Below are 22,165 nucleotides of genomic sequence, written 5' to 3' on the forward strand. Positions count from 1 at the left end.
CGCTATTGAAATCGATACAACAGACACGTATTTCTAAGAAACTCAGAGACTACTCCATTAATTAAATAAATTTCTCCATTGCAGGCTCGCAATCCTATAACAAAGATCGTAAGCTATAAGTGTGTACACGTCGCTCGATACTGCTTTACACGCATTTCATAAGAGAATCTTGCATTCTTGTTAGATGTCGCCAGAGGATTGTAAAAGTTATCGCTGCTAATAAAACTACGATCGAATGTGTGTACCACGTGGTGTGACTAGCGGGGACAAGACATTCCAATCAAATATCCGGGGAAACTTTTGTTCTCTCGTCGGTCATAAATTTCTGTCCGCGTTTACAATTGCAAGCACGGTCGTGAAAATAACTTATTACTTGTCGCCTATTGGCTCACAATGGCCTACACGTATAACATCGATATGAAGATTTATGCCGCCGCTAGATCTTTCTTGCCTTCGAACGTGAAGTAACGTTTCCGATGAAATTACACGCAACAGATACCGCGAGAATTATTTCTCCCTGCCATGGAAAAATATTTATCCACTACTGTTTCTTTAGCTAACTTTTCCCTGGTGTAACGTCAAACTATAAATTATTAGATTCGAGTACGAGCCTTTCTAGCTATTCGTTTACAAGGCGCGCAAAACGATATAGCATAAGTATGTGATACGTATGTATACTTTTCAATTTTTAGAAATTAATTGAATCTTTGATCTTTTGATCGTTTTGAAAAATAGACGAATAGATTTGTATTTGCAGTGACTTCGACGCGATCTCGCTACTATCGTTTTCCATCGATTGGAAGATACTTTAGCGTTCAGCGTTTCGCCAGTGTCTAGAGACAATTAAATTTACTTAATTCAAGAAACAGTAGTAATCCGAATAATTAGAAAAATAATATTTTGTCATATTAACGAGAGGATGAGTTGAACCGCATTTCCTCTCTTGTTTCTTCCTTCTCCTTTCTTCCTGCACTCAAGAAAAAATCTTCATATACAAACTTTATTACACAAAGTAGTAGCAGTGACTTTACGATTATATAAAGGTAAAAAATAATATTTGTATAGCTATCCGAACGTTCTACGAAAAGAAAGTAAATAACGTTGCACATAAGAAACTAACAGAGAAATTAATCGAGATACTCGATAAAGTACGAAGTTATTCGCGCAAGAATTCCACTAAATTCCACCAAATGAATCCTCATACACGTTATATTTATCAATTTGTACACACAAAAAAAAAGCTGAACATGATAGCGCGGTTTCCCACGGTGAAAGTTGACCCGATCGATACAAATGCCGAGATATAACGAAAATAAATTCATCGACCGACGTGTACGAATTGCGTCTCGATAGCCCGTTGCCCGTCGATATAATAATTTCATCGGGATCGCGACATCGCTTGAACTCCAATTACCCTCGATTCTCACCTCGCAGCCGTATCTCTCGAAACACGTACGCGTACATAATTAATTAAGGAGGCGAATCGACCCGGTGAAATCGCTGGCAAGTTCGACACCGGTCCGCGTGTAGTACACATCCAGGTGAAAACGATTTTCGGTTCAGCAAAATAACATCGCGATTCATCGTACGAGTATGGAAGAACGAGGATAACGAGTTTGTTTCATGCGATTCTGTCAATATGGAATTAATCCGTTTATTACGGATATAATCTCGAATCGATCACTAAATTCACGTGCAAGTTACACAGGGGAAATTAAAATGAAATGATTAAGATTTTCGAGGTAGCACAGCTGAGGAGAAGGAAGTTGATTTTGTATTGGACGCGAGATCGTAAAAATTAACATACTTATTAATGACGAGCCTCGGATAACTGGATTCTGGCGTTGTTTTCCATTAATCAGAGTGTAAGTAGGTTGTGCAGGAAAATAATCTAATTGACGGTATTACGAAGAAGGGGACGGAGATGGTACAGCGAACTGGAGATGAGGAATTTCTTCTTCTTCTGAGGGTTCGTAAGCGTTCGATTCGAAGAAAAACGATTTGGAAGTTCGTAATGCGTGGACGCAATTAATAAAGCATACTCAGTGGGTCTCCATGGGAATCTTTATGATAATTTTCTGATGCAATTAATATTGCATTACTTCTTTTAGAAGTTGCAATATATTTCGTACAGTTGGATACCTTAATGAATTTAATATCTTATATTCGTTTCACGTTACGTTTGCGTTATAAATGGCTCAGTTAAACTCCCGAGTCTTAAATCCACATGTTTCCTTTTATATCCATATTGCAATTATAGAGAAGACGAGGCGTTCTTTCTATATTCCAATTCAACAAAGACTAGTTTACATATAATCGAATCTATTATCGTGCTATGACAATGATCGCTTTCCTCTTTCAATTATTTTCAGACGATCATAAAATCTATTCTAAATATTTCCAGCATGGAATAATAAAATATTAATTAATTTAGAACCTGAAAGTCTGCCACAAGAAGGTATACACTCACAATCTCGCGTCTTACTAATAATAATATCGTCATATCTAAATATGATTTATGACATAAAATAAATGAACGCTGACCAACTATCATAAAATAAGATATCAATATCCGTCACTAACAGCCGCTCCAACGGAAAACGCGCGTAACAAATCATCTACTATGATATACCGTCATCTGTGTGTATAAAGCATAGAGACACTATTTATGAAATAACGAAAAATCCTGTAAACACGATAAATAAATAAATCCAAGCAGCAAATAGCGGAACGTAAAACCAGCCGACTCCTAGAATCTGTAACTCATTCCATAAATAACACGTATTTCCATACTCAACGTAATACGAAATCCATGAGCTATCATTGAGAATCCTCGATATCAGTCGCAGTGAAGCGAACGCTATATCTTTCATCGGACGCTCGTGGCTACGTGCATCTCTCATCTCGCTAGAGATATTATTTACCACGCACCATACGCGTATTTATATTGACGAAAATATATATGAAGACCCGCGGACATCCCCACCCTAACGAGAAAGCTAATTTATACGAAGGAAGTGAGTTTATCCAACCGAGAAGTTACTCGACACCATCCACGGATTTGCTATTTTTCCGTATCATCGCAAATCTCAGACTGAAACTTCTTTCTAACAACTACGTGTACGAGTTACGTTCGATCGTTTTTCATACGATGGTCAAATATTTTTACGAAATCCTAACCGACCAGATGAGAACGCGTTTCGAAAACGCGAATATCATCTTTCCGACATTTGGCCTTTCGCGGTTGTGACTTATTCGAGAGATATCGAAGTTCAGGTAGGTTTTGCGAGCTGGAGAGAGCAAATAAGAATTTAATCCTCTCCTTCGAATGAGGTTAGTGTGGAAAATAGAATGTTTTTAATATAAGAAGGCCAGAATGATTTTCCATAGAAATTTTATAGCTTAATAATTTGGATTTTGTGGATTTCAGTGATATTCCGTGAAACGTATCTCTTCGTGCATCTCTCATTTTCATTTATTTGATACAAGTTGTACTTTCGTTTAGTGTTGATAGTTTTACAGCGTAATAGTGCTTTGTGCAAGCTAGTTTAATATTTAAAAAATGTACGAACAAATGATCATTCGTTGGAAAAAAAAATTGGATATTTACGAAGTGAAAGATCGTTGACGTAAAGATCAAGAAAGAATATCGAACAAGTCTGTTTTGTACAACTGTTCCTTTTAGAAAATTTACGAAAGAGCACGGATGAAATAAAGTGCTGATAATAAAATCCCATGTGTTCTATATATCATAGATATTCTATATAAGGTTCATTCTACATATATTTCAATCTGTTTTACAATTAATTTGACAAATTTGTCTTATATACTTTGCCCGTTATTAGCTATACAAAAGAACCACTCCCTTTTATTATGCAATTCCCTATACATCCTACCTATAAAAAGAAAGGATTCACTGTCATAAATAGCATTCCTACAAACTTGTCGCGAGATTCTGATTCACAATCGATATCTCAGCCAAATAACTGCACGAAATAAACCTTCAGCTACGTATCAACTCTTGCGACAAATAAATAAATCTTTAGCTACACATAAAGTACCACGCACAATCGTCATCTTGGAAACAATAGACCGTTCACATATCCGTCCGTAAAACCTCTCATCTTATTCCACTTACTCCTCCATGAATCCATCAAAGAGGCCATCCATTAACGTCGAAAACGTCATAAAACGGATAAAAAGTCAACGAGAATGGTTACTCGGCCGTTACATTCTCCGAGTAGGTACGTTCTCTACGCGAGTTCTAGGGAATTCAGAAAGTGGGAGGACCGAGGGAGCGGTAAATCACGGTTACGTACAAGATACGCAAATTCGAGACCGAAAGAGCGCGAGAAACTGTCGGACATTTAGCGGATTTAAGGGCGACCGTATAAAGACTGTTCCTCCGCTTCTTCGACCGGTAAACCAGACTTCTAAATCTTCCAGCCAGCTGTCTAATACGTTTATATTCCACAGTACGGCAGACCGTCTGAAATTCTAACGGCAATTACGAAGTTTATTATTTATATTGCACGTCTGTAATCCGGTCGCAGCGTGAGTTCGTTGAAAATGAAATCCGACGGTTGTTCCTTGCGAGTTATTTCAAAATATCTCTTCTATCTCAGACGAAACTTACGTATATGTCGGAGAGTTACGAGATTTGGCTCGTTCCTAATCGAAGCATAGGCGCGTGAAAGTATTCCAACACTTGTAAATACCTTCTTTGAATTTGTTATTTGAATATTACGTGTGTTGTATCAGACATTTAGAAATTTTCTTAGCATTTTTACGACACTCGTCTATCACGATTGTATTGGTAATGTTTGAAACAAATCTGGAAATATATATATAAGTTATATGACATTTGATATAAGTATATTTAATGTAAGTATATTTTACACTAGCCATATTTTAACACTTGTTATTGGTATGTTTCAAATGGCTATTCATAATGTATACTAATCTTCCACTGGTATTTTTGGGACAAATGTTTTGCGCAACTTCTATGCTGTACATTTTCATAGGATGTGATGTATTTCTTTGAACAAGTAATATTTTATATCCCATATACCGCTTTTATGTGGAGTAATTTTTATAAAAAGATAAACATTATATAAATGCCACATATTTTTATTAATATTTACGATATCGCTATGTGCAGTTATCTCATTCGTTATACATTTCATAAAAGTGTTCTGAAAATTAATCTGCAGATACCAACTGCGAAATTAGCAGCGCTGATGTTTTACGATATTAAAATTGGATTGAATTCCGCGTAGAAAATCTCATATGGAATGCAACTCTTTAATTTACATATGGAAATTTAAATTTATATTTCAAACCCATATATGTAAATTTCGATTGAATGTTTCAAATTTGTATATTTAAATTAAAGAATCGCGAAGGATGGTAAAATTTGTGTTATTTGCACGAACGGAATCACATGTCGTTTAAATAGTATGAAAAGATCTCTTCTTACTGCTACGTCAAATAGCTTGATTCTTATTACAATCCGTATTAAAATATCATTTGCTATCATTCGCTGTATTAAGATTATTTGAATTATACCCCGAGTTAAATCCTGTATTCCTTAAAGGAAAATCAATATTGAATTCCACCCTATTTTTCCCTACCAATTATTTTTATTATTTTATTCTATTTTATTCTGCAAGATATTAACAGCTTCGCGAAACAACATACGCAACACACAATTAACAACTAACAATTTACACCGATCTTTCGCTCCTACAATTCAAGGTAACATCAACGCTGCACCTACAGAGATCCAACAAACGTCGCAACAAATAAAAGAACAAGACCGAAATCTCCTATCCTGCAACCAATCAATCTCACCAAACTACGTCTCACAATTTTCTCCGACAAAAACTAAAACGGAGAAGCAATTGGGATTCAACGCTGATACGTGCAGTTACGCGCGTAACACTGTACGCTCCGGAGACAGGTAGTAGTAAAGATAAATAACTGCGACGTAAATAGACGAACGAAAGTACCGGCATGTGTACAAAGAGACGAGGGCGCGCGGTTTTCAAGCAGTTCGATGATTTTTACGCTCGTTAACCAACCTTTCCGTTCCTAATTCCACTATTCGTATCTCAGTTCACGAATAAGTTTTTCTGCTGCGTGCGCCGCTGTTAAAGAGCAGACACCATAGCAATTTAATGGCGAAATATAATACGGAAACAACGGATTCCGTATTCGCAGCGCGACCCGGTTGTCTCGTCTCTATAGCTGGACGGATTGCAGCGAGCGCAGACTCGGGTTAAAGGCGGTGTTTCCGATGTCCCAATGCTTGTAACAGGCCAGCGGAATGCGCGGCAGCCTCTGATACCGATCTCGCGTTATCCCGTTTGCTGATCTTCCCTCGAGTTACGCGCGCGCGTAGGAGAGATGGAAATGTTGCGACGCGGTCCGTTTCGTGAGAATCGCTAACGATCGAATAAAGATAACGATCGCGTATAAAGGTAAGAAGAAAGAGAGTATGGAAAAGGCTCGATATTGAGAGACGAAATGGGGTAGGAAAAGTAAGTACCGAGGAAAATTGATTTACGTTCGGGCGAGTGTGATTGAATGAGAATTTTTCCGCGATACGCAGATTTATGAATTTACGCGAACGTGTTTTACGAATATGGCTAAAGAAACGGAATCTAAACAGGAATTTGCTTCGCTTATTAAGTATCACAATGGGCACGCCACCACCTTCGATATTTTATGCGTTTTCGCATCCTTCGAATTTTCATAAATAAATAAAAATCCATAAAAGTTAGGACAAAGTCGCTGGATTCTTGATCAGTATTAGAATATTTCAGTAACTTTTGTTTATTTCGCGATGCGTTTTAGTTATTCCAAGAGGAAAAGCAGAGAAAATGGAACACGTTTTAGGATCGAAAAATGAGAATACCAGAAGAAAACTTAGAAGAAGAATTTAACGGAATAACAATTTCGTAGATAAAAACTTACCGAATTAGACTACAACGTAGAACGTTGATTTATCCCAAGCTATTCTGTTAAATCGTGAATTTTTGGCACAGAAATTGTTGTATCGTTTAAAGAAACACGAATATCTGAAACTTCGTGAAAGTGGCCACGATGTGAATTTTTTTCGACCAACTGGAAACACAGAACGTGATTTATGAGTGTTTGTACGTTGCATCGTTTAAGAGTCATTTAAATCCAGGCCGTAGGGTTAATGAAACGCGAGACTTATGAAAATTTATAAAATATTGCCGCACCATGCAAATTGCCCCCAGAGTTGAGAAATGAAATTAACCGCGAAGGGTACGACTGCATCGATTTTTCATACCAGTGTTCGCTCGCAATGTACGACGCGACTTATAAAAACGTACATAATTATCTACCGGTGGAAGTTGGTTATTTATAAGTATGCGTTACAGCAATCTTCCTGTCCATTACGAATACCTGTATTATTCGTTGCGTATTTTCATTAATAAAATTGCCACGTTTTCTCCTTTGACTTATCCATCACCTATCAGTAACACCTTGCCTTCGATTTTCGTATTTAGCCACTTTCAGAAAATCGCAAAATACACTTCGAAAGACCCTTAACTTTCGACTTCTTCTTCGACGATCTTTTATAAAATTTGTAACAGTCATCGTAGTATAATAAGGAAACGAAAAATTCTGTAAACATTACACGGAAGATATTGTAGTTGAGTCATCGTGAAAAAAGGAAGGGAAACCGTTACCAAGGACTTACAGCAGTAACCGGAAAAAAAGAAGAATTGTTAAAAAAAAAATTTGTTGAAAAAATTAATCGGAATTGCGCGTCTCGTAATAATCTTGATATCGAAAAATGTGATTAAACAATCTTGCAAAAATGACGAAGAAAGTTATTCCAACGGAGTAATAAAAAAAAAACGATAACTTTCTATAATTAAATTATTACCGAGGCCTTGTGCTAAATAATTAATACGGCTCATCTGTATTTATTGAGAATAAATGGTAGGACCACCGTAAAAACGTGGCCGATATTTATCGCCACGGTTCAATTACCAACATCGAACCAAAGACGTATCGATAAATCATACGCGTGAATAATAATCCTGTGGATAGGTCCTGTTAGAATTCCATAAGCTGCCAATGAATTGTGCAACGGACCTTACAAAGAAAACTAATTTAATATGGGACATTTGAACCGAGTTATTCAAAGCGCTTTCTATTCGCGACACGGCCATAGTTACGTTAATGGAACAATAAATGGTGCGTGGTGTCAAAGGTGGGCGCCATAACTTTGCGCTTAATTTATCACTCTTCCCGATCATCGAGGATTAACTTCACGGCTGACCCACATATTTCCAAACGCTTGATGGATAGTCATTGAGGTAGCCGCATGGCAGTCACCTGCTACCAGTAATGGACAATCCCATAAATGGCCTTCCACGGAATTGTCGTCCCCTCCGCTAAGAAGCGACTTTGTACTGTGCGTAGTTTCACCTTGCGCTTACCTGAAACAAAAAAGGAACAAAACAGTTGGATTGAGAAAGCACAGCGTGCACACATGTATCGTAAATCAATAGACTGTCGTACGACTTCCAACGTTTGATGTTGTATACGACATCGTATCATCCGAAAATAATAAAGAAAATATATGAACAAATGAACAAGAGAGCCTGTCTGACGATTGATGTCACTTTCTACTGTCGAACGATCCTCCGTAAAGTTTCAGAGAATCGAAGATGCAAAGATGATTTGGAATTTTTAATCAGACGTACGCTTGTTTGGTCAGCGGACAAAATGCTTGCTCGTTTTGGACAAAATGATCGTTAGAACGTAAATACGATATTTTGGATTGATTTTATCGTTTACTCGTAAGTTACTCGGTCGAATTAAAATGTGCACGATTTTATACTACGAAACAAACTATATTACGAAATAATCTACATTACGAAATAAAGTCAGCATTCGAAACTACGTAAAAAGTATCACCGGAATGATGTTTATGACGTTTGAAAGCGATTTGTGCTGATGAAATAAGAAGATGAAAATTATCGCGCAGGGGATTAGACGATAGATCGTTTCAGAATTCCAGGTAGCTCAGATAATCAATTTTTATTCGATAGAAATAAGAATGTAAATTACGTTGACGAAGGATATCTTTTCTATAGAATTTCAAACTGTAAATTTCAAATAAAGAATACTCGGTATTGGTTTGAAATTTCAAATGTGAAGATTTATAAAGTTGCTCTAACGAAGAAGAGCTACCTACCATCTCAGTAATTTCGCATAGTCACTTCGATACTCAATTACCAATGAGTATTCAATTACAGCTCGAATAACTTGCTAGCAAACTTCAAAAATCTCCGGTCAAACTATAAACTTTCTCAAGTGTACACAGATCACAAACGCAGGATATATGTATTAATTAAAATATCATATCGTTTATCGCCGTCCACCCCGAGCAACGTTCACAACGCTTATTACTTCAACTTAATTTGCAGATACCTGAACGTTATTAAGTAGAAGTAAAGAGATACGATCGTGACCGATCGTTAAAATTCTGGCTTCTTATGTACAAGTGAAATAAGATATTTCCCGGATTTTATGCGAACTTTTCTGGCTGTCAACGGAAGAGGGACGATCGATTTCTCTCGCCTGGACGAAGGCTCGTTCACGCCATAATTCTCGGCATGTTAAGGGAACCGAGCTGTTCACCGAAATGGATATCCCGCTGCGACACAAAATAACAACGTGTTCGCGCACAAATTAATCACCGGTAGATAATTAATTAATTTCCCTGGAGCCGACAAGCGTCATAAGCCGGGTAACGAGAAAAATCGATGACTCGATGCAACGCGAGTTAGCAAGAAGTAACCGCCGTGTATACCGTGTGTGGTTCACGGCCACGACTCGTCAGCTATTTAATACACCAACGAGTTAGGTCGCGCGATTCGCGCGAGTAAATCATCCACGTGGATTTTTTTCTTTCGTGAACATCGATCGAGGGGATTAATAATAATCGTACGAAGTAATCGTACGAAATTGCGGTGATTAAATCCGAAGAAACAGATATCCGTGTCTAAAATAAAGGTCAGTAAATGAATTTCAGTTCTCGCGAGAGGTCAAGTATGGACTATGCTAATTAATTCGAAGAATGTCTCTCTTTTTCTCTCTTTTTCCTGCTTCTTTCTTCCTATTTCCCTTTGGTTTTTCTTTCTCGTCGTTTCTAGAGGAAATCGGTTTCTGTGATGAATCGACTGTACGAAGTAGTCGCTAATGATCACGAAGTACATATGTTGTTTGCCATTATTGTGACACTTGTTTCCGGTGCTCGTTTATTAGCGGGCATGTGTTTTTTCCTATGTTTAATCGACACGAGCAACTTGCTTCTGGCAAACCAGAAATCCTTCTCGTTATCGGCATTGGTTCGTTCGATTATTTTTAAGATCTCGCCGCTCGTGATTAGTTATGTAAATCGGACCGGCGGGGAAAAAGCGAACGCGCGGCGTAAATTTGTTTCAACGATCGATCAACTTTTCGCTCTTTCTTTTTCTTGCTTTTTAAGTTCCAAATATATATGAATAAATTACCGGTTATGGAAAAGAATTTTTTAGTGAAACGGATAACATGAATCATATCGGTACTCAATTAATTTTTCGTATCTCGCATTTAAAATACTGTGATGACTGTTTTCTATATTAACTGTGTATGTTAAATGCCAAGAAAATCTAGTAGAATTTTTTCCGGTATAATATTCCGTGTTTATTTTAATGTTTGATAAGATATTTTATAGAAATAATGCTCGGTATAATTTTCAAATAAACAACATACATTCTATAGTTACTTTAGAATTTTAATTATATATATAATTATAAACGAAATTGCGTAATAGAATTATTAACAACTAAAAGGATTATCTGTTTGATTTTGGAAAATTACCGATATGCATCTAAAATAAATGGATCATTTTGCTAAAATAAATTTGTAATAAAATAATCAATAACTTATTAATTTATCTCGGAGAACTAATGACCCGTAGGTATCTAAGTCTGCTGTTTTCTTCGAAGATACAAATAATACCTTTAAAATAACCCTAAAATGAAATTATCAACGATCGAGCAGTTTACTAGAAACTGCTTTCAGAAACTAAAACGAAATACAGAAAAAGATTCTGTCTTTTTCCCTTGAAAATCCCAAATAATCTCCTTAGAACAGTTCTACGATGAGATTACCAACAATCAAGAAATTTATCAGTTACGTTTATTTATCAGATACGTATCACGAACTTCTGATTTTTTTCCTTCGCAAATCGTAGACGGCACACTCGAAATAACTCTGCGATGAAATTACCAACAGCTAAGAACTTTATAATTCAGATCTGGGAAAACTAGCGACGTGTATCCATAAGAATCCGGATTTTTCCTTTAAGAATCACAAATAATACGTTTAAAATAACTCCGCAATCTTTAATAGCTCGATCTCGGAAAATTAACGATCCGTATCAAGAGATTCTAATTTTTCCCTCGAAGATCCTAAATTATTCCTTTACAAGTAACTGCGATATCACGAATTCAACACATTACGGAACGTGTTTCCATTTCTTCGGATAAATTCCTTCTAAATATAATACCTGGCCGCTTGCCTGTATCCGTAATTGCCAACTTACGGAAATAAGAAAAGAAGAAAAGAGAGAAAAAAGAGAAGATAAAAGCGAGTTATCCTTGCGGGTTAGGTTCGAACGCTAGCGTGTAACAAGCGTGAAACGCAACGAGATTCCGGGTCTCGTAACTCATTAGCGGATCGACTATTTCGGTAGTATAATCCGCACGTCAGGGCGTCGAACCAGTTTAATATGCGCGATAACCGTATAGGCGGACTGGCGCAATTTCAACTCGTAAACGTAAAATATAAACGCCAGTTAAGTTTTTACGATCGGGGCCGGGGATTTTGCGCGAGGGTAAGGCGCGAGTAAATGGCCAGGCACCTGTGTGGACACTGTGCACGAATTACGTAATCGTTAGGTCTATTTCTATATGGGTGCGCATACGGATTTATCTATTTCACCCTGCGGCTGTTCAACATCTTATTGTTCCATAGGAAAACCTGGTCGATCCCATCGACGTGTTCCGTTTAAACTAGTTAACTACTACTTGGATCGATAAACACCAAATGAGATTTCTCATCGTTGTACGTTCGGAGAATGCCGTTTGACTTGTTTTATTAGATAATAACTGGCGAATTTGCTGAACGCTCGAGTATATTAATTTTCGAATATTAAACTGAATTCCATGTGGAAGAATGTTACTCGACTCGAATTAGCTGATAATTTGTTAATTTCCTGCAGGAATCGGTTATAATTAATTTTCAAAAAACCTATGTGCTAATAGTTTGTATGATTGGTGATTTTAAATTATCGAATGAAATCATTAGGACGTGAAAGTTTCTTAAGGAGGACAACTAATTTGTTGGTAAAAAGATAGAGTTATTTAATTTTACTGTACTCTGTCTAAATGGAAGTCCATTTAACGAATTGCAGGAATTAATAGCTTTTACCCTGTGTACGAAGACCTGGTTACGGAGCATTTATTTCTCATCAACTGCATTAAAGTGGAACAAATTAAATTCAATCTGCCTTCTATACTATTGTCTCGCAAATGTAATACTCAATATACGTATCTATGTAATTATACCTCTACAACATCCAGTTGATTCGAAGGAAGCACGCCTATATATTCGGAATTTTTGTTTCTCTTTTGCTAGTTAATAATACTGCACCGCTAACAAGTATTTTATATATAGTAACGATATATCAGATCTGTTACTTTTCAAAATTAAGAACTATAATTGATGTATCTTGTACTGAAGAAAGAAATTTATCTACGAGCATCGATTATTAACATGTTCTGTATCTCATATGCTTCTGATATCGCGTAAGTATTTCAAATGAAACTTAAAGCAGAGATTTACGTTCTTCTATTGATTTCTTAAATATGTTAGCTTGAATCAAAAACTAAATACAACGTATAATTCCCTGTAATTAAATACCTTAATATAATATTTTTCTTGCGTAATATGAAACTTCTGCCAAACTAAAGTGAATTAAATTCACCTCTACATGATTAGAATTAAATATAAATATTTAAAAAATAAGATAATCCTAATATCTGATCAATTTTCTAATCGAACCAATGAACCGAATCCAAGTCCATAGAATGCCACTTTTATCTCGTTTCACGTAATTCGATCTTCGATTAATTTCAACATTGTGGCCATTTTATGCCCAATCTGGAATTTAAAATAGACAGAACGATAATCTCGCAACAGCAGCCGCGTTTCTCCATAAACGAGATCATGGACTTGATATCTAAATCGAACAGGACGTCGTATCAGGCCCAATAAGATGATTAATAAAATGACTAACCAAGATATTTATTCTACGCCAACCAACGATATTCCTAGCATAAATACCAGAAATTTGCATTTCTCTCGTTTAGAAACATATCAATTATTGTACGAACTTTTTCTCTAATAAGGACAAACCGGATCGGTATCCATTCGTTTAGTCGTGGAAAACGGTCGAACGTAAGTACAGGTGCCGACCAGTGTCATAACACGACGATGACGAAAATCCGCGCGCAGGGTGGCAAAATGATCGTGGCGAGTTTTTCGAGATATAATGGCACGCACGTTATATCACCTGGCCTGAAACGAATGGCCACTTATCGCAGATATATCTTCGGAACGACCGCCGTTTTCCAAACTATTTCGAGTCACCGTCAACTAGAACGAAATCGATATTTTATTATACAACGAAAAAGCATAAATGACATTATCTGCTGGTCAATCCAAGCGGACGAACGTTCGCGTCCACGCTCATGCAAAGATAAAAATGGAACATTGGAAATTTATTGACAAGAATTATTGGATCGGTAGTCGGAGACTGTATTTATTGAACTTATCGTTAACAGATCAGAGAGTTTGTTAGTATGTTTCCTTCTTATAAACGTGATTTATCGTTTTGATATCAAAGATATCGTTATAATTATACGTACATTACGTATACGAGAAGTATATATACACGAATAAGGTGCAACATGTACGCTAAGCTGTTATTACTATATAAAAATGAATGTTTTTTAAAGTATAGAAAGTTTTCAAGGATAATAATCGAAGAATTTCTTTAATGAATCTTTTTATTCACAAAATTTCTATATCTCACGATCGTAAGTTTTTATACTCAAAATTTTATGGCAAGCTTGCATTTTTAAAGTTCACCTGTTGAAAGATATTGAGGTTGACTGATAGAATAACGAGTGGATGAATTTGTAATAGAAAGGTATATTGAAATAAATAAAGGTATAATTGTAATTATAGTTATCGAGATATGTATAATTTTATGTGCTGGAGTAGGTTAGATGCGTAGTATCAGTATGTGGAAGTATGTGTGTGCGTGGCGTCTCGAAAACGGATGAATGTAAACAGTTCAATCGGTTAACAGTCGGGTTATGGAAGAAAGTGCTGAGACGCGTGCAAGTGTGTATCGATGAATATCTTAGCAATCGTCCAGAAAATAAATATATAACTATTCTAATATTAATTCCAAGTGTAAATTTAGTGTTCCTATAACATTATTTCGGTTATCAACAATGATCCGCAATTCTCAACAATGGCGTTACAATACGATAGAAGAAGCTATGATAGGGACGTTCATATATTTATAGCAAAGGACATTACCAAAATGTTAACCTTGTAGCTCTAGCCGAAGGCTACAAGAAACAGCAATAGAAACTTACTTATAGCTCTTTTATTTCTAGACCTTGTAACCCAAAAGATAATTTATATTCAAGGGCACAATAATATGGGCCTCTCCTTATTTCGCATTTTTTGTTTCACTAAATTCTATTCTCTTCGTAACAGCGGTTTCCAGGTCACGGGTATACAAAAGCAAAAATGTAGAGTTTTTCTTGATGTAATTATTTCAACGAATCGAAATCATATATTATATATTTACGAACCAGAAAACGTTTTCTATATCGTATCCTACCGTCTGATCAAAATTTCTTTTATCACACAATCATACCATACAAATTGGGCTATTTCGCTTATAACATTAACTTCTTTATATTAGGTTGTCCGAAAAGTTTCTTTCGCTTCATAAGGCGATAATAGATGAAGAACGATTTCTGTTTTATATTATTTTATTGAATTAGGTATGACCCATTTCGTCCTATTTCTATTATCATGTTCGTGCATAATTCAATAAACTAATATTATTTCCTTATAAAACGAAAGAAACTTTTCTAATACATTTACTTTCACAGGTTTTCGATTTTTCTTCAACGAGGTATCATATAATTTTTAAACCTACGATAGAGAAAAAATTCGCCTCTAAATTAGAGCAAATTTAACACGAACGATAAAAAGATCTTTTATTTCCTCCGTAAGATCCATACTGTACAACACGAGTAAAATCTGGTCAAATTTGTTTAGTTTGTTTTGTTATATGTTGCGTTTAAAATGCAAGTAAATCACTTTGCACCTGGTTAACTAATGGATTCTCCAGCTCCTTAAATTCCGTATATCACCGCTACTTCCCCTACAGTTTGCAGAGTATCCATTTAACGTTCACAGTACGCACGTGAATTATCTCCCTGCATATACACACCTAATCAACCATTGCTTTTTATTACCGTGAACGATCGTAAGACAAGATCGCAAGCAATAGAAGCAATTCGAAAGATAAGCCTCGAAGCAACCTCTAACCTTTCGTCACGCAATAATGGATGCATATTTCCCTATAGGGGTCGTGGCTCTACGATCCACCATACGATCCACGAACCTAACTGCAATCTAGCTTCTTAATCTCTCGTCGAATTTAATAAGACCGAATCGTCGTGCCGTATTCGTGATTTTCATTCGCGCATCATTAGGCAGACGAGAAATGAAATTACCCCTTGAAATTTTGCTTCGTAAAATTTCCTGCTGCAAAACGGCAAATGGACGATAATATGAAATGAGTAAAATAACGAAGAAAATAGAAAAAAAAAAGAAATTTTTGCTTTATGGAAGTTCCCAATGCAGTACGCTAAATGAACGATAAAAAGAACGAAAAAAAGAGAAGGGAAATTTCTCTCCGTAAGATCTTTCGGTGAAGAACGTTACGCGGTTGATAAAAGAAGAAAAATAACCAAACAATTAGAATAAAGTAAACTTCGCTTCGTCAGATACCGCATTGCAGAACGTTAAATTGTTGAAGATGAAAAAGAAAGAGAAAAGAAGAGGAATATAACGAAGGATGGAAAAAACGTTTGCTTCGTGAGATCTCCGGTGCAGAACGCTAACTGGAGGATAAAAATGAAAAACATTATGAAATAAAATAAAGACTGCAGAAGAGTAGAATAAAATGTTGTATTCTGGAAAGGTAGGATCATGGGATCGTTGACTACATTTGCACACGCGAAATTCCATGGGCGGTTGCTCGTTTTACGCGGAACATTCACGCGGACGTCGACGATATTAAGATGGCCATTAACTGGTCCCGAGATATTGCTAAATAATGAAATCCCGAGGCTGTAAAATAATTTGTTTATTGTTCGATCGCGCCGCTAGTACGTTTTATCCAAGGTCCACGCCTTTTTCTCACCTTGCCTCGACGAAGATAGCGAGCTTTCAACGGGAATCGTACGCTCCGAGATCTCGAGGAACACGCGAGGACGTCGTAAATTTTATTTCTCGTCTTTACGTTTCCGAAATCCGGACGTTTCTTATAGAGAAATATATTTTGCGAGGTAGCCCGGCGAGATTTATCGTGCCATTAAAGCAGGGAATTAAGTTTTGAGAATTTTTGTACGTATCGTTGCCGGTTAAGTATCGTTGCGTGTGTTTTACAGGTTTGAAATTACAGGGTATAAAGCGTTTGAAAACAGAAGCACGGGGGTCTGAAATTGAGCAAAAAATGTGACTTGTAAATAGGTTTTTGGTGATTGAGGATGCCGGTGGAAAATTGCACCATGTTTGATTTTTATTAAGTATTAATTTTTTTATTTTGCATTTATATCAACAAGTAAACGTCCTTCTGCTTGGAAACGATTTCAAGCTGCTTGAAATATTATTGCGAATCGTGATAAACATTGCAAAAAAAGCCTTTCAAGATTTTTATACAACTTTCAATTCAAGAAATCAGGAATCGATCGATTCGAGTTGATCCAGTAAGAAAATAATCCTCTCCGAAACGATAACTATAAGAATTCTTCTGAAAAACTAATCTCAACTTCTTGGAAAAATTTGTTTATTCTGTACTTGAAAAATTGTGGCACGAGGAACAGTCAATAAAATGAACACTTTTAATACACGAAAATATATTATAACATGTCTAAAATAAAATACTAATTCACATCAGCTAGTCCATTGTTCGATTTCTAATCCTGCATACAGGACTTAACATCCGATTGCGCTAATAAAAGAATAACCTTGTCCATTTACGAAAAAAGTTCTCGATCTTCTCCTCTCCAATAGAAATTATAAAAACTCTGCTCGAAAAAAAAAAAAAAGAAAAAGTCATCTGGACTGCTGAACAAGCAATAAAACGAATCTAAGTAAATCCAGCGCTCGTCTCGCAAGAAGAATCGCGCTTGAAGAAAGAAGTTGCCAGGAATTTCAACATATCGCGTTCTCGTGTGCGCACGGCTGGGCCGGTTTGAATGGACGCAACCTGAAAAGCCAGTGTTTCTAATTCATGGCGGGTAAATGGCAAGCAGCCGGGGCTATTTACTGTTTGTACCACTGCCGGAGGAAATTGAAGTTAACGATTGTAACGCGGCTCCGCCGCTCGTCGAAAGTTCTGACGCGGATACGTATCGAGAGAGACCAAGGTAGAACGCGATTTCACGACCGCGTTCGTTTCGTATTATTCGGTTTCGTGTCCGCGTGTAATTTATCGATTCCACGTTGATACCGCGTTTTGCGTTTATGTCACTGTCGAACCGCCGCGCTGGTAATTGCCACGTTTAACTTAAAGCGCCTCGATCCAGCAATTTTTTTTTCTACCTCTTTTCTCTTCTCTTTTCTTTTCTTTTTCCTTCTTCCCCTCCCTCTTATCACTTCGAACCAGATCATTTTTCCGAAGGAACGTTCCCGTAATTGTAGCGGAGAGAAACCCGCGTGGCGGATTTATGGCCGTCGTTTCGTGCACAAAGTACGATTACCGGCGGGCTTAGGAGGAGTTCGATTGCAAATCGTAATGAAATCGCGAGTAATTGAAAGCGGGCAGGTCTCATGCGTGGATGTTGTTGCGTGAGATATGTGCGCCGTTGATATACTTGATTGTGAGAAATAGCGAGTGAGATATTGGCGAGACGGTTTAAACGTGCCAATGAATATGTATTCGCAATGAATCACCCGGTACTGGAATTTTATTACACGCTTTCGACGCATTATTTCAACGTAACAGGAGTTTTTCTGCTCTATAGCACGTACACGGTATGTAGCGATTATTTTTCCCTATATTGATCTATTTGTTCGCATGAACGGAGTGATTAAGTTCCATGGGAAAATGTTAACGTAACGGATCTTGCGTGAACATTTTCGCAAACGGTGTACAAATTGAATACGATACAGGATTAAATGTGGCAGACACTTGTAATTATTGCATGGTCGTATCGTAAAATAAAAGCAAGTTTATGAGACAGATATATATGTATCGTAACAAATTGTTACACCGTAAGAAACTTTATCCTAAATTAAATTTCCTTCGCTCCTTTGCAACTAAGATACGTATCCTATACAATTTCCAGATGTCACTAACGAACAAATATATTCTTACATGATTTACTATATATATGAATAAATAATACAAGTCGAATGTGAAATTGAAAAGTAAGGAAGTTCTTCTTCCGAGACGCGTGTCGATCATTTGAATAGTTCTAACGTTAATTACTCGAAACAGGAAGATTAAAACTGTAATTAATTGTCCGACATACGTGTAACGAGAGAAAGCACTGTAAATATACATCTTGAAATACCTTGATCTTGCTTATGAAATTCGTAAAGCATAATGTTACCGATGCTCTTGATCCAATCTTTCAATTGCTATTCTCTTACCACTTTGTTCGTCTCCATAGAGTTTATGTCTATTAATTATTGAAACCTAATTAAGGAAATAAACTGAAACAGCGAAACTGAAGCGTAGACGTGACTGAGTGGGAAACAATGCTTCGTTGAAAAATATATAATTTACGAAACGATCGATCGACATCTAATGATACCTACTCATCTTACTGGCAGCAATTTTCAACGATCGATCGAAATCGAGCAATCCGTTATCGAGATATATGTATCACGTGCCGTCGAATACAACTTTCTCCCTTCGTATCCACGCATAAAATTATGATGAATCGTTCTCATTATCCCGTCCATTGAAATTCACCTCTCGACACGTAAGTAGACAAAAGAGGGATTCGCTTCTCCTTCTCGCGGATTTCCATATAGCGAGAGCACACGCGCACGTTTATGATTTACCAGTGATTTATCGACCAGCCGTTGCCTACAATCCTTCAAAAGCGTATTTACATAATCCATTCTCCGCGAGGAGAAATGACACACAATGGCAAACGCGAACATTGTAAGTTGGATGCGCGGCCGGCGAAAGATTCGCAATAAAAGCGGCGAGATATCCCTACCTGCCGTAAATTATCTTTCATTCGGCAATATTACAGACGTGTATTTCACAAACATGCATTTACCGTTTTGTACCGTTACGCATGCTGTATTGTACGTGGTAGGGACGAGCCGATGATCGGCAAGTTTGAAACGTTGCATAGTACGAGGAATCGTCAGCACGATCGAAGGAAAATCATTTTGGTCGCCGTCGGAATTTTCTTCATTTTTGTAGCAAATTATCGAGGAAGATTTAAATTGGATTCTGACCATACGAGTGATCGAACTTGAAATAAAATATATAAGTTATATATACATATAATAGAAATAAAATATATCAATACCATGCCCAGTAATAATTCAACGATAATTAAGCGCAATAATAATTGTACCAAAATTCTAAAGCGTCCACATTTCTGAATTACTTGGTTGAGACGTCAACCATAGGAATAAAATTAAAGAAAATAAAATCGAACACGTCTTATTAGAAGAAAAGGTCGTTCGAGCAGCGAAATCTCGCACAAAATATTATCAGCTTCAAGGAAAATTTAAAAATGTCTTTGGAATGGAAAAATAAATTGTCTAATAATTGAATAATCAAATAATACTAAAAAGTTGATATTTACACATTTTTATTTCGCACGATTAACCTTTTTTCAGTTTCCTTCGATTTTCTTCTCCTTCCATTCAATTTAAAAGATTCTTATTAACATATCCAATTTGTCATATCAAAATTGCCTTGAATTCTTAATATCGAAATACTCATAAAAAGCTAAGCATCCAATAAACTGCTTTATTTAAAATTCATTATTATAAAATATTCCGTAAAATATCCAATAACTCGATAGCAGGGAATCGTACGGATCAGGCAAGTGTAATATCCCGAACGGCATTAATTTCAGACCACCTTGGTCGAAACGATGATTAATTACGGTGAACATAGGCGACGCGAACACGGCGTTTCGTAGTTTACGACTCTATCGCGATTTTTACCGCGTTTACCTTCGAATCGTTTCCCTGTCGCAATTTACCTCGTCCGCTCGCCGGGCACACCGGGACCGAGGCAATAGCGGAAACATGAATTACCTGAAATCCATTTTATTTGCTTGGCCGGAGTTTCCTCTGTGAAAGGCTCGTTTCCCGTTTTACGAACATTATCGATCACCCTCCGGTGAACGGGACGAAAAAGATCTCCGCAAGTTTGCGAAAGAGAAAGAGCGCGCAAAGGGTCGAAAAACCGGAGCGACATTAAGAACAGACTGACTTTCAAGGATATACGTGGTTGTCCATGATCGTTCGAGTGTATTTACACTCGGTGCACAAGGTGCGGCGATGACGATGATCATGGAATAAGCATTTATACGGTGTGTGGGTAAAAATCAATGGAAAGTGACGGACGATACGAGATTTTTTAACGGACATATCGAACGTAGCGCAGATTTCGGATATTGTTTGTTGACTATTGATCTTCTTAATTTGTAGATTGATTTGTAGTTGTCATTGACGAATTAGAGTTAAATTTCCACCCTTTGAATTTTGACGTATAAATTAGATTACGTCAAATCGGTTTTTCCGTTGAATGAAGAAATAAATTTCGATTGGCTCGTTGATTCATTTATGCGAAGAAATAGTACGGTTTCTGAATATTAAAAATGTCTATCTTTTTCGTTTTAAGCTTTTCCTTGATAGGAAGAAATGGAAAATAAGACCAGTTATAAGGCATTCGTTTTAAAAAAAATTTCTTAAATGTTACCTTCATTTGTTCTTTTATCCATGGGTTATAGATTTCATTTGCGTAACAACACTCGCAGATACTCGTATATTCTTAGAATTTAAAAATAATATCGCGTATCACTTTTGTTTTGCATGAATAAACGCTTAATCATGAATTATGGATCTCCTAGACGCATAAAAAGTAATGTATTTTTACAATTTAAAAATAGCATTTTATACTATTTTTCGCTTAGGTGAATGAATCTTTGATCATAGATTACGAGCCTTTATATATAGAAACAGCTCTAACATTATGAAGGAATAAATGAATAAAGTATTGAAGATTTATTATGCTTTCCAGAACTTTATTATCGACATTTACAAATTCGCAAACGAGTAGGCATATTAATCTACAAAAAAATCGAATCTTAATCAAATGCGCGCATATCAAACGGATGGAAATGTTCGACAAATTTATAACAGTGAATGGACGAAGAAAATTTCTCATCGTTAACGGTACTTCATTTCATAACAACGTTCAAAGAATAGCAACGGATATAAATCACTATCAACTCTCCAACTAATTGCGATATATTCAAACAAGTTTCCCATAAATTTCGTATTTTATCGATATTAATTATACGTTCGTAAACGCGCTTTCTTTAAATTCTATATATTATGTGACTAAAAATATACATCTACCGACTCCGAAATATTATTTTCTCGCTTATTTATGTTGTAAAATTGTCGTTGCTCTTAGAAGAAGCTGGAAAAGATACTCGTTCATACTATGCTTTTATATACTTATTTTGTATATTTTTAT

At 36.4% G+C, this 22,165-nt stretch overlaps 1 protein-coding gene across 3 annotated transcripts in view; it reads right to left on the reverse strand.

Annotated features, from left to right (window-relative positions):
• Window positions 1-22,165, reverse strand: part of LOC122568847 (UPF0489 protein C5orf22 homolog) — a 402,800-nt gene that overhangs the window by 258,062 nt on the left and 122,573 nt on the right. Inside the window, exon 4 of one of the 3 annotated variants that reach the window (XM_043729059.1) lies at window positions 8,274-8,483. The exons of the other annotated variants lie outside the window; for them this stretch is intronic. Within the exon in view, the coding sequence (XP_043584994.1) occupies window positions 8,480-8,483 (4 nt within the window). The 3' untranslated portion in view covers window positions 8,274-8,479. Of the gene's footprint in view, window positions 1-8,273; window positions 8,484-22,165 lie in introns of those variants that run through there. 3 annotated transcript variants of the gene reach the window in all.

This window comes from Bombus pyrosoma, linkage group LG7 (genome assembly GCF_014825855.1).
Source record: "Bombus pyrosoma isolate SC7728 linkage group LG7, ASM1482585v1, whole genome shotgun sequence".
Classification (NCBI taxonomy): domain Eukaryota; kingdom Metazoa; phylum Arthropoda; class Insecta; order Hymenoptera; family Apidae; genus Bombus; species Bombus pyrosoma.